This window comes from Heteronotia binoei, chromosome 13 (assembly GCF_032191835.1).
Source record: "Heteronotia binoei isolate CCM8104 ecotype False Entrance Well chromosome 13, APGP_CSIRO_Hbin_v1, whole genome shotgun sequence".
NCBI classification, from domain to species: Eukaryota; Metazoa; Chordata; class Lepidosauria; order Squamata; family Gekkonidae; genus Heteronotia; species Heteronotia binoei.
The window spans coordinates 23,598,635-23,612,766 of NC_083235.1; the positions used below are offsets into that span (position 1 = coordinate 23,598,635).

The 14,132-nt window shown below is 48.0% G+C and overlaps 1 protein-coding gene across 1 annotated transcript in view; it reads left to right on the forward strand.

Moving 5' to 3' along the window:
• The first annotated feature begins 3,143 nt into the window (after positions 1 to 3,143).
• TNS2 (tensin 2) overlaps positions 3,144 to 14,132 on the forward strand; it is a 175,557-nt gene continuing 164,568 nt past the window's right edge. The window contains exon 1 of the mRNA XM_060252420.1: positions 3,144 to 3,291. Coding sequence (XP_060108403.1) covers positions 3,190 to 3,291 — 102 coding nt within the window. The 5' untranslated portion in view covers positions 3,144 to 3,189. The remainder of the gene's footprint in view (positions 3,292 to 14,132) is intronic.

Below are 14,132 nucleotides of genomic sequence, written 5' to 3' on the forward strand. Positions count from 1 at the left end.
CTTGGCCTAATTGTTAATCCAGCCCTGGTGTTCTTCATAAAAAGGTAAAGGTAGTCCCCTGTGCAAGCACCAGTTGTTTCTGACTCTGGGGTGACGTTGCTTTCATGTTTTCATGGCAGACTTTTTACGGGGTGGTTTTGCCATTGCCTTCCCCAGTCATCTACACTTTCCCCCCAGCAAGCCGGGTACTCATTTTACTGACCTCGGAAGGATGGACAGCTGAGTCAACCTCGAGCCAGCTACCTGAACCCAGCTTTTGCCGGGATCGAACTCAGGTCGTGAACGGAGATTAGGACTGCAGTACTGCAGTTTTACCACTCTGCACCATAGGGCTCTTTCGGTGTTCTTCATACCTAACAACTTAACACAGGAGAGACTCCTGGGCAACTGGGGCTGCTTACAAGGTCTACTTTCTCCTGAAAACTCTGCCCTTTTCCTGCCCCTCTGTTCCCTACTTATCTGACAGCCAAAGCATGCCCCCTCCATTTAAACTGGAGGATGGATGATATGAGGATGAGATAGCTGTCTTCATAAGATCACATCCTCTGTATCCCTGTGTAAGTCCCTGTTCAAATTGTGCCTCCTTCCTGAAGGCAGGGAATTTTGAAGGGTGTCTGCCTTGACCATAATGTCATCAGCTCTGGGTTGGGAAATACCTGGAGATGTTGGGGGTGGAGAGCAGGGTGTAGAGAAGGGAAAGACCTCATTGGGTTACAATGCCATAGAGTCCACCCTCCAAAGCAGCCATTTTCTCCAAGGGAACTGATCTCTGTTGTCTGGAGATCAAGAGCATGAAGGCTGACAACCCTAATTGAATATAGTGGCTTGGAAGGGAACAAAACCATATCAAAGATGCAGGTGGCAGCTTGCTTTGAGTGGGGGGAATACTTTGGGCTTGTTGTGAATTTATTTCTGATAGCTGCCTAGTGTGACCAGACTTCTGAGTAACAGTGCACTAGTCTACATTGGCCATGGATACATCATACGCAAAAGAGGGGAAAGATGCAATAGCTGCTCAAAAATCCTTTAGTATGTTTTTATCCCATTCTTCCACTAAGCACAGGGTGGACCTAAGAATATAAGAAGAGCTGTGCTGTATCAAAGGAAGGCCGTTTGGAATAGAGTCATCTAAGCGGCTTGCTAAGGCCTAATCCATCTAGTCCAGCATCCTGTCTGACACATGGTGTCCAACCAGTTTCTCTGAAGGTCCTACAACAGGGCACAGAGGCCAAAATCTTCCTCTGATGTTGTGTCCTGGCTCTGGGATTCAGAGATTGACTGCCTCTGGTCTGCTTTAGTCACCATGGCTAGCAGCCACTGATAGACCTATCCGCCATGATACCTGGTTCTCTTCCATGTTACCCTCACAGTGACCCCATGAGGTAGGTCAGACTGAAAGAGAGTGAGAGACTAATTGGCCCAAGATCATTTAGAGAGCTTCATGACAGAACACACATTTGAACCTGGATCTTTCAGGTTCCTAGTCCAACACTCTTAACTACTGTACCACACTGGTTCTCACATCAGAGATGCCAAAAAAGAGAACATTTTCTTTCCTGTCACATTTGAGCTCCTTTAATTTTGCCATTGATGATTACAATTCACCCTCACCCATCAATTAATCAACTAAAAGTTGACTTGATCAATAATTAACGTTTGCAGACCTTGTATCCCTAGCAAGTACAAATTTACAAAGCGGTAAAAGCAAGTATTAACAAAAGAATCTTTAAAAACTGACATAGGAAATAGCAACTACACGTCAATCCAAACCAGTTGGGTCATAAGACCACTTCAAGAACTGGATCAACGAGCCCTGACCTGGCTAGCCCAGGTAAGCCCAATCTTGTCAGATCTCAGAAGCTAAGCAGGGCAGACTCTAGCAAGTACTTGGATGGGAGACCTCCTTGGAATACCAGCAGTTGGGAGGCTAAGTAGGCTTTATTCAGCCACCTCCCAGAATAATCTCCAGGCCCCCAGAAGGAGTCAGTCACCAGAGATTGCCATGACTTCCAGGTGCACACATTACGGACGGACACATGCACATAAATACAAAAATACCCCAAAACCCTGAAGAACTGAACTCAAAGCAAAACTTTAGTGCAATTCTTATACCACAGAACAGCTTGATAGATTAATCAACACCCAGAACATAACAAATGTCGCTGTCACGCATTCAAAAAATATCTTTGCCCCCATGAGGACTAGTAACTTAAATGTTTTAAAAAAATTAAAACTGGGAATCGAAATTTCTGTTCTTGCTTCCTTGGCTTTGCTTTGACCATCCATCAAAATAATCCTGTCAGGGAAGGGCTTTCAAACATCACCGATGGAGTTTTCCAAATGTGATGACAGGAACTTCTTTGGGCCCTAAACCAGAGCTGCTGGCCTGGCCTGCCAAAGAACGCCTCCGCAGCCTGTTAACTTTGCCCAGTGCAGCTGAATAAAACTTCTCAGAAAACGTAATCCGGCCCATCACTCTCACACGCATCTCTCCATATTCCTGCTCAGGAAGCGGAAAGCAACCCCCCCCCCAAACCTCCGCCCTCCACCTTCCCCCTGTTGAGATGTAGGCCCTGAAGCCACTGACCCAGAGCACCCGAAACCGGGAAGGAAACAGGATACAGATCGGACTGAATGGTACACATGTCCCTTTGTTACTCCAAAGTCTCTCTAGAGCGATTTCTCCCCCCTCCTGTTTCCAGCCGTAATATGTTTCCAATTATCCTGTTACGCTCTTTTGGAGCATAAGCCTTCTGACAAGGCGTCCTCCCCACATCCAACAATCTGTCAGATTTTGTTCCCCCTTTCTTCCCCTCTGTTAGTCACCCCCCTCAAAAAAAATTTACAACCTTTTCCTCCACACACGCATCCCTGCGCTAATCTACCTACATCTCGGGGGCTCTTCGGCCACCTGTTTACAAGCTCGGCACTCTAAGCTCCTACAGCTTCATCTGGCAAGACCGAGTTTGCTCTGGCACTGAGCTAAATATTATTAAGACTGTGTGTGTGTGTGTGTGTGTGTGTGTGTGTGTGTGTGTGTGATGCTGGGGGGAAGAGAGTGGGACTGAGAGGAGGAGTTTGTGTAGCAAAGCTGTTCCAAAGATCCAGAGAAGGGGGAAAGGGAAAAAAAAAAAACCCACAAGAAGTTGCTGGAGAAAGAGAGAGGAAGCTAAAAAACGCGGGGATCGTATGGGCTGGGCGGGAACGGCAGACTGTTGGGGGACCGACTGCTGCCCGGCACCCCAGGGGAACACCAGCCACAGAGGCACCAGAAGTATGCAGCTGACCAAGGTGTGTTAACTAACCCTCCTTTTTTCTTCTTCCCCCCCCCCCTCTCTCTTTTCTTCTTTCTCTCTGCACAGGCAAGCATGGAATTACTGACTGCGTCATACAAGGAATCTTTTGAGACTCCGGCTTTTTGTGGCATGGGCCGGCGAGGGGGTGTGAGCCTGTGTGTGTTGTGTAGAGTAGTTCCAGCCAGGAGTGTGGGTAGGATTCAGAGCCTCCAACATTGCGCTGACGAAGAGAAGGACAGGGACAAATGTGTTTCTAAGCACCCCGGTTCTTATGCCAGGGATTATTTCCTTGCTTATCGTACAGTAACTCTGCAGTTGCCACCAGACATGTGCCAGCTTCCAACTCAGAGATCGCAGGAAATCTGTGCTGCGGTAGCTGCAACTGGTGAAACTGCCTTGTGGCCGGTCAGACAGTCGGTCTGTCAGACAGTCAAGGTCAGTGGTGGCTAATTTGATTGGCAGCCGCTCTCCAGGGTCTCTGGCAGAAGTCTTTCACATCATCCCTGGGTGGAACGTGCCATCAGTTTGCAGCCAATTTGCGGGAATCCCATAGGGGTTTTCGAGGCAAAAGACATTCAGAAGTGGTTTGCCACTGCCTGCCTCTGCGTCACGACCCTGGACTTCCTGGGAGGTCTCCTATCCAAATACTAACCAGGGCTGACCCTGCTTAGCTTCCAAAGTCAGGTCATCTCTTAGCGGATCCTTTTCACCGGAGAAGCTGGGGTTTGAACCTGGGACCTTCTGTGCAAATCAGGAGTTCTGCCACAGAAGCACAGGTCTTCTCCTTAATAGTACAAGAAGCTGCCTTGTGCTGCGTCAGTCTGTTGCTCTGTCAAGGTCAGTATTAGTAGAGAAGAGTTAAGAGTCCAGTAGCACCTTAAAGTGTAGAGCCCCGTGGCACAGAGTCGTAAGCTGCAGTACTGAAGTCCAAACTCTCTGCTCACAACCTGAGTTCGATCCCTGTGGAAGCTGGGTTCAGGTAGCTGGCTTGAGGTTGACTCAGCCTTCCGAGGTGGGTAAAATGAGTACCCAGCTTGCTGGGGGTCAAGTGTAGATGACTGGGGAAGGCAATGGCAAACCACCCCATAAAAAGTCTGCCGTGGAAACGTTGTGATGCGACATCACCCCAGAGTCAGAAATGACTGGTGCTTGCACAGAGGACTACCTTTACCTTTTTAGCACCTTAAAGACTAACAAAATTTATGGTAGGGTAGGAGCTTTTGTGAGTCAATGCTCATCTTGATCTTATGTTAGTATTGTCTACTCTACTCTGACCAGCGGCAGCTCTCCAGGGTCTCAGGAGGAGATCTTTTGCATTACCTACTTCAGATTAGAGATGCCAGGGATTGAACCTGGGACCTTCTGCATACAAAGCATATATTGTACCTGAGCCACAGCCTCTCCTTGATTAATGCGTCCACAGGAAACTGCCTTAAACTGAGGCAGACCCTTGGTCCAGGAAGGCTGATACTGTCTGCACTGACGAGCAGTCTCACTCTAGGGTCTCAGCCTGAGGTCTTTCACATCACCTACAACCTGCTCCTTTTAACCGGAAATGCCAAGGGCTAAACCTGGACTGGAACCTTCTGCAGGCAAAGCGGCAGCTCCATCACGGAGCCATGGGCCCTCCCCAGCTCCAACACTTTCAGCAAATTTTAGTGTATGTTAATCATCAAGTCATTTTTGTGATTCTTTTTTTTTTGTATTTGTGTGTGTCTGCACCTTGAAGTCCTGTTAACCACTGGTGATTGATCCCTAGTGGGGGACTGCAAGATGTTCAGAGAGGTGGCTGAATAAAGCCTGCCCCTATCTCCAGCTCAGGCATTCCAAGGAGGTCTCCCATCCAAATACTTGCCAGTGTTGGCCAGTTTAGCTTCCAAGATCTGACAAGATTGGGCTTGCCTGAGCTATCTAGGTCAGGGCCCTTCAAGTCACTTTTGACTTATGACTACCCTCAGGGCTTTTTTTGTAGCAGGAACTCTTTTGCATATTAGACCACACATCCCTGATGTAGCCAGTCCTCCTGGAGCTTACAGTACTAAGAGCCCCGTAAGCTCTTGTAGCATTAGCTACATCGGGGGGTGGGGGTGGCCTAATATGCAAAGGAGCTCCTGCTACAAAAAAAGCCCTGACTACCCTATGAATGAATGACCTCCACAACATCCTATCCTTAAACACAGCCTTGTTCAGGTCTTGCAAACTGAGGGTCGTGGCTTCCTTGACTGAGTCCATCCATCTCATGTTGGGTCTTCCTCTTTGCACACTGTCTTCAACTGGCCCTATCATTATTGTTTTGTTTGGTCATGATAGGTGGGTTATTGGTAGGTTATTGCTAGGGCAGGTGGAAGTGAAGCAGAAAAGTGTGGGCAGAGCTAGCCCTAGACTATCTGGCATCCTTGGCAAGGCTGACTTCTGGAGGCCCTCCTGCACTGATAATGTCACCAAGTCACATGCGGGAGGTGCCCTCACAAGGCTGGCGCCCTAGGCAATTGCCTAGTTTGCCCAGTGGCAAGGCCAGCCCTGAGGGTGGGGTTGCATTCATCTGTGAGCATTTGCAGGCATGCAGAATCTCTCAGATGCTGAATCTTTGGCCCAGTCATTCTCTCAGCCTCACCTACCTCACAGGGTTGTTGTGAGGAATAAAAGAAGAAGGAAGAGCCTTGTACACCACCCTGAGTTCCTTGGAAGAAGGGCAGGAAATGAAGACAATAAAGAGCTAGGGCAGAAACACAGGTCTGCAACCTGAAACTTTCTAGTGGATGAAGGCTGCTAACATTTTAAGAAGCCATCCCCAACATTTCCCTGAAAGTGAAAACAGGGACAAATTAAGAACAATTCTTTATGTATTGACTTCATTTATACCCAAAGCAGCTTACAACACTCCTCTCCTCAATTTTTTCCTCAAAACAATCCTGTGAGGTAGGTGAGGCTGAGAGTTTGTGACTGCCAAGAGTCACCCAGCAGGCTTCCATGGCACAACTTGAGGATTTGAACGTGGGCCCCCCCATATTCTAGTCTTTAAGAAGAACAAGTATTCCAAAACAGGAACAGGGCCCAGTAAATGGGGACATTTGGTACATGTGAGAATTCCCCGTCCCCTGAAAGCCAGTTTGGTGTAGTGGTTAAGTGCAGTGGACTCTAAAGTGGAGAACTGGGTTCGATTCCCCGCTCCTCCACATGCAGCCAGTTGGGTGACCTTGGGTCAACCACTGTTCTTGCTGGGTTGTCCTTTCAAGAGCAATTCTCTCCGAGCTCTCTCAGCCCCACCAACCTCACAGGGTGTCTGTTGTGGGGAGAGCAAAATTGTAAGCCACTCTGAGGGCACTTGCACACCTGCTAAGTAATGCAGTTTCCATCCACTTCAGCAACTGTTTGCAAGTAGATTTTGTCATTCCACACAGTTGCTGAGTGCATTGAAAGTGCTGTTTAGTGTGTGTGAAAGCACCCTGAGACTCCGAGAGAAGGGTGGGGTATAAACACAATTCTTCTCCTTCTCCTCCTCCTCCTCCTCCTCCTCTTGCTATTTTCTCACAGCATCTGAAAGGAGATCAGAACTCTCTGGCTTTTGACGGTGAACTGCTGAGCTGTATCTGAGTCCTCTGAACTGAAGTAAGACTTGATTGTCAAAAGCAACAAAGTTTTGTTGGTCTTAAAGGTGCTATTGGACACCAACTTTGTTCTGTTGCTTCAGACCAACATGGCCACCTACTTGATGGTCAAGAGGCATCCATTGGTGAGAGCATGAAGGAGGAGAACTGTCAAAACGGTTCTAAAAGATTGAGTCGAGACCTTCCTCTGTCTGATGCTCACAATTGCTCTAAAATTGCTTTACAACTGTCATACTTTTTCATACTGATTGCTGGTTAGTCATGGCTCTAAATGGTAGTGGAAGTGGATGCAACCATATATTGGGTGAAGTACTTTTTCACCCAAAGGGTGATTGGCATGTGGAATTCACTGCCACAGGAGGTGGTGGTGGCCACAAGCATAGCCACCTTCAAGAGGGGTTTAGATAAAAATATGGAGCAGAGGTCCATCAGTGGCTATTAGCCACAGTGTGTGTGTATATATAATTTTTTTTGCCACTGTGTGACACAGTGTTGGACTGGATGGGCCATTGGCCTGATCCAACATGGCTTCTCTTATGTTCTTATATATACATGCCGTCTCTCGTTTCTGCTTCCTGTTTGAGGTACATCATTGTTGGGATGATTTAGAAAAGAGCAAGGGCAGTTGGTGGCAGGGTATGAGCTTTCATGAGTCAGTGCCCACTTCTTCAGATACAGCTAGAATGTGAGTCCATCTGTCCTTATATCTTGGATAGTGAAATTATTTCAGATGCTGAATGCCAATAGCAGGTGAATGACAATAGCAGGCTTGATTGGATTAGTTGTGATATACAGAAGGATAGCAGGCAAGGAGAAATCAGCATTGGTAATGAGACAAGAAACCTATATCTTGATTCAGTGAGTATAAATGGGCAGTCTTCGCAGTGGAGGACGGTAAGCAGTGGGGTGCCGAAGGGCTCAGTGCTGGGTCCCATGCTCTTTAACTTGTTCATAAATGATTTGGAGTTGGGAGTAAGCAGTGAAGTGGCCAGGTTTGCAGATGACACTAAATTGTTCAGGGTGGTGAGAACCAGAGAGGATTGTGAGGCACTCCAAAGGGATTTGTTGAGGCTGGGTGAGTGGGCGTCAACGTGGCAGATGAGGTTCAGTGTGGCCAAGTGCAAAGTAATGCACATTGGGGCCAAAAATCCCAGCTACAAATACAAGTTGATGGGGTGTGAACTGGCAGAGACTGACCAAGAGAGAGATCTTGGGGTCGTGGTAGATAACTCACTGAAAATGTCAAGACAGTGTGCGATTGCAATAAAAAAGGCCAACGCCATGCTGGGAATTATTAGGAAGGGAATTGAAAACAAATCAGCCAGTATCATAATGCCCCTGTATAAATCGATGGTGCGGTCTCATTTGGAATACTGTGTACAATTCTGGTCACCGCACCTCAAAAAAGGATATTATAGCATTGGAAAAAGTGCAAAAAAGGGCAACTAGAATGATTAAAGGGTTGGAACACTGTCCCTATGAAGAAAGGTTAAAACACTTGGGGCTCTTTAGCTTGGAGAAACGTCGACTGCGGGGTGACATGACAGAGGTTTACAAGATTATGCATGGGACGAAGAAAGTAGAGAAAGAAGTACTTTTCTCCCTTTCTCACAATACAAGAACTCGTGGGCATTCGATGAAATTGCTGAGCAGTCAGGTTAAAACGGATAAAAGGAAGTACTTCTTCACCCAAAGGGTGATTAACATGTGGAATTCACTGCCACAGGAGGTGGTGGCAGCTACAAGCATAGCCAGCTTCAAGAGGGGGTTAGATAAAAATATGGAGCAGAGGTCCATTACTGGCTATTAGCCACAGTGTGTATATATATGTGTATATATATGTGTGTGTGTATATATATATATATATATATATATATATATATATATATATATATATATATATATATATATATATATATATATATATATATATATATATATATGTGACACAGTGTGTTGGACTGGATGGGCCATTGGCCTGATCCAACATGGCTTCTCTTATGTTCTTATGTTCATTATCAGTAGCTTCAACACTCTCTCTTTCTAATCTCCCTTTGAAATTCCTTTGTAAGAGAACCGATACTGTTAGGTCAGCAACTGAATGTCCCGGAAGGTTAAAATGGAGAAGTTTTGTTAGACTGGCTGAAATTGCCTTTTTCTGGATTCAGGTCTCTAGAAATTAAATTTTCTTGATGGGTGTGAAGGGGGGGGGACAGTTGCCTTAGGATTCTGGTGTAGGTGCAAATGTATGCCTGTGACCACAAAATGCCCCCCCCCATTTGCCTTTTCAAATGACAAACATTGTCAGAAATGTTTGAGCTGCAGCTTATTATATAAGTACAACCCACTTAACTGTGCCATGAAACAATCTTTTGAATGTTCTTTTTTGGAAGGAAAAAAACAACCAAGCAAACTGTTATGATAAACACACCCTGTTTCAGAGGCTGCTGCAGATCAGGAAATGGCACAGTAAATAAACAGTGGGCAGAGGAGAGCCTCTGGCAACGCATAGTAATGGGAAGGCAGCGATTCTTGATGTGGGAGCTGAGGAATAAATTGTTTGTAACAGGTTTAGTTGCGATATGCCAGCATGGAGGTGTAGTTAGCGTTTCAAGCTAGGGCTCAGCAGTACTGGGATTCAATCCTCACAGCCAGATAAGGTTGCCAGCAATGTGCCCTCTAAACCATGGAGTTTTGTGAGCAAAAATCCTGTTTTGTGAGCTACTAGCATTCAAGTTGTGAGCTGCTGCGTAAATTAGTTTGCTCTGGGGCTATTTTTCCTGAGCTAAGAGAAAAATGTGTGAGCCAGAGGCAAAATATCTGTGAGTTAGCTCAGACTAACTCAGCTTAGAGGGAACACTGGTTGCCAGGTCTCAGTTGGAAAATACCTGGAGACTTTGGTGGGTGGATCTGTTGACTAAGGTCACCATCTCCAGGCTGGGAAAACCTGGAGATTTTGGAGGTGAAGCCTAAGGACAGCAGGGTTATGGAAGGGAAGACTTCAGTGGGGTACAGTGCCATAGAGTCCACCTTCCAAAGTGGTCATTTTCTCCAGGGGAACAGATTTCTATCGCCTGGAGATCAGTGGTAAGTTACAGGAGATCTCCAGCCACTGTCTGGAGACTGGCAATCAGTGTTCCCTTGAAGCTGCAGAGTCTTGTGAGCAAAAATTCTACTTTGTGAGCTACTGGCATTAAAGTTGTGAGCTACTGGTATTAAAGTTGTGAGCTACCAGCAGTAAAGTTGTGAGCTGCTGCACACATTATTGTGCTCCCTGGGGCTATTTTTCCTGAGCTAAGAAAAAGATGTGTGAGCTGGAGGCTGAATATCTGTGAGCTAGCTCATGCTAACTCAGCTTAGAGGGAACACTGCTGGCAACCCTATTGCACAGTGCTTATTCCCTTCCTTCTCCCCCCTTCCACCTCCACCAGCCATCTGCCTCCTCTGTGGAGCCTTCCTTATTCAGCTTGCCCAATAAAATACACCCACCCACCCCCAGTAACTGAAGCAAGTCTAGATGGTCAGACCAAAACGTTCTCTCATTTCAGAACCAAGTGTTGGCAGAGTAATTCATGCAGCAACGGTGCACAACCTGATTAAAGAGTCCAGGCTGGGACCAAACCCACAGAGGTCCCCCAACGCTGGGGTCTCCCCTAAATCTGCTGCCTGAAGCCACTGCTCCACTTTGCCTCAGTTGGGGTTGTCACCTCTGGCTTGGGAAATTCCTGGAGATTTGTGGGCGGTGCCTGAGGAAGGTGACATTTGGGGAGGGGAGGGAACTCAGCAGGGGATATGATTCCATAGAATCTGTCCCCCAAAGCTGCTATTTCCTCCAGGGGAACTGATCTGTTGCCTGCCTGGAGAGCATTTGTAGTTCCAGGGGTTCTCCACTTGGCGCCACCTGGCAGCTGGTGACCCCAAGAGCCTAGTTTAGGGCTGCCAGCTCCAAGTTGGGAACTACCTGGAGATTTGGGGGTGGAGCCTGAGGAGGGTGGGGTTTAGGGAGGGGAGGGACTTCAAAGCCATAGAGTCCACCTTCCACAATTATAATACCAGGAGGTCTCCAGCCACCCTCTGATCGTTGGCAACCCTATCTAGTCCCAGTGACTCCTGCAAATTGACCATTTCCAATGGAGGGAAGAAGAAGAATTGCAGATTTATACCCTGCCTTTCTCTCTGAATCAGAGACTCAGAGCGGCTTACAATCTCCCATGACTTCTCCCCCCACATCAAACACCCTGTGAGGTGGGTGGGACGGAGAGAGCTCTCCCAGAAGCTGCCTTTTCAAGGACAGCTCTGTGAGAGCTATGGCTAACCCAAGGCCATTCCAGCAGGTGCAAGTGGAGGAGTGGGGAATCAAACCCAGTTCTCCCAGATAAGAGTCTACGCACTTAACCACTACACCAAACTGGGAAGACATTTAAAAGGTGTGCGGTCCCTTGAAATGCGATGGCCAGAACTCCCTTTGGAGTTCAATTATGCTTGTCACAATCTTGCTACTGACTCCACCCCCAAAGTCTCCTGGCTCTACCCGAAAGTCTCCTGGCTCCACCCCCGAAGTCCACAGACATTTCTTGAATTGGACTTGGCAACCCTAGTCACACACCCCTGACATCACTGGAAGGTGGACTAAATCATATCAGCTCAGCATCTACCTTAAAATGCTTCTTGAATTATAAGTCTCCTGGCTCCACCTGCAAAGTCCCCAGATATTTCTTGAACTGGATCTGGCAACCCTACTTTCAACTCATCTCCATCTTATTCCCCTCCCCCTAACCCCCCCCCCCCCCGAAAAACAGAAAACACATTAAGCTTTCCTTGTAAGGAAGGTGTTCCAGCTCCTTGATCATTTTCAGGGGTTTTTTTTCTTCCTTCTGTAGCTTTTCCAGCTCTTAAAACAAAACAAGGCTATCGCCAGAGGGCTGGAGGCAGCAGGCGGGGCTGGCTGGAGCCCAAGCGGAGGGCTAATCAGGAACAAAAGGTGACCCTTCGCAGGATGTGGTGTGGCTTGCGCTGCCTCTTGGTGCGACAATCAGGAGGCCATGCGGCCAAAGAACAGGGAAGGGGAGGAGGGTTGGCCTGGGCACAGCCACAAGGTGGGACTGCTTTGAAACGGGTCCAAAGGAAATGGAATTCAAGAGAGGGCAGTGGAGGCTGCCACAGTCTCACAGGCTGCTGTGCCCAGGGTAACTTGGAGGCATACACAGTAGTTTGAACGGTAAAAAGGGCACGTTGCAGACCGCATCTGTCAGATGGACTCAATGCCAAGCAGGATTGCCATTCTCGGATTAAATTCCTGGAGATTTGGAGGGGCAGTATGGAGGGGGTGGAGTCTGGGGCACTGAGGGGCCTTGGAGGGGCAGAGTGGCACAGAGCCCCTTCCAAAGCAGCCTTTTCCCCAGGGGAACTCACCTATATAGTTTGGAGATGACCTGAAATTAGAGTTCCCAGATCCAGTTCAAGAAATATCTGGGGACTTTGGAGGTGGAGCCAGGAGACTTTGGGGTGGAGCCAGGAGCATGGTTGTGACAAGCATAACTGAACTCCAAAGGGAGTTCTGGCCATCACATTTAAAGCGACTGCACACCTTTTAAATGCCTTCCCTCCATTGGAAATAACAAAGGATAGGGACAACTTTTGGGGCTCATAGAATTGGACCCCGGGTTCAATCTTTTTGAAACTTGGAGGGTGTTCTGAGGTGAGGCATTGGATGCTGTGCTGCAAATTTAGTGCCTCTGCCTCAAAAAAACACGCCCCCTGCAGGAACCTGTGGATCAATTCTCCATTATACCCTATGGGAATCGGTCTCCATAGGGAAAAATGGGAGTGCCCAGCAGACATTCCCCCCCTCCCCCGGCTTTCTGATGAACCTGAAGCGGGGGGAGGACCTCCAAACCAGGGGATCCCCTGTCCCCACCTGGGGATTGGCAACCCTAGCTGAAATTCTGGAGATGCCCACCTGGAGACTGGCAGCCTTAATGCCAAGGTTAATTTAAAAAAAAAAAATTGGGGGGGGGGAGAAGGGAGATTTAGAGTAGGTGAACATTGGTGAGATGACATAACACCTTCTCTGCCCCTATTACTTTTATTTATTTATTTATTTATTTAATGGACTTATATCCCACCCTTCTCACCGAAGTGTCTCAGGGCGGCTTACAACATAATGGTTCATACAATTCAATTTAAAATGTTTACAAATACAATTAAAACCATAATCAATAAAACAAGATAAAATAAAACCAGCGGTCTATAAAAGCATTTTGTTCCATCCAGGGATGTTCTCATTATCAGTTAGGTGTTATAGGCCTTCCGGAAGAGGGCTGTCTTACAGGCCCTGCGGAACTGCCCTAGGTCCCGCAGGGCCCGCACCTCCTCCGGCAGCTGGTTCCACCAATGAGGTGCCGCTGTTGAGAAGGCCCGATCCCTGGTGGATTTTAGACGGGCTTCCTTTGGCCCGGGGACTACCAGCAGATTTTGTGAACCGGAACGTAGTACTCTCTGGGGAACGTGTGGGGAGAGACGGTCCCTAAGGTAGGCAGGTCCTAGGCCATATAGGGCTTTAAAGGTAATGACCAACACCTTGTACTGGACTCGGAATATTACTGGCAGCCAGTGCAGATCCCGGAGCCCCGGCCGAATGTGCTCCCATCTTGGGAGCCCTAGTAGCAGCCGGGCAGCAGCGTTCTGCACTAACTGCAGTTTCCGGGTCCGGCACAAGGGTAGCCCCATGTAGAGGGCATTACAGTAGTCCAACCTCGAGGTGACCGTAGCATGGATCACTGTTGCTAGGTCGTCGCGCTCCAGGAAGGGGGCCAACTGCCTCGCCCGCCTGAGGTGAAAAAAAGCGGACTTGGCAGTGGCTGCTATCTGAGCCTCCATCGTCAGAGAAGGCTCCAATAGCACCCCCAGGCTCTTGACCCTGCCCGACGCTGTCAGCGGCACGCCGTCAAAAACTGGCAGGGGGATTTCCCTTCCCGGGCCGCAGCGACCCCTTTCCTCAGGTGGGGTTCCAGATAGGGAGGGGACATGTGGCTTGGAGGTAGATTATGTGCTTTGCATGCAGAAACTGCCAGGCTCAATCTCTGGCATTGTCAGTTAAAAGGGGGGGGGGATTAGGCAGTGGGCAGTGTGGAAGACCTCTACCTAAAACCCTGGAAAAAGAAGAGTTGGTTTTTATACCCCACTTTTCTCTATCTGTTATACAGCCCCGTGGCGCAGAGTGTTAAAG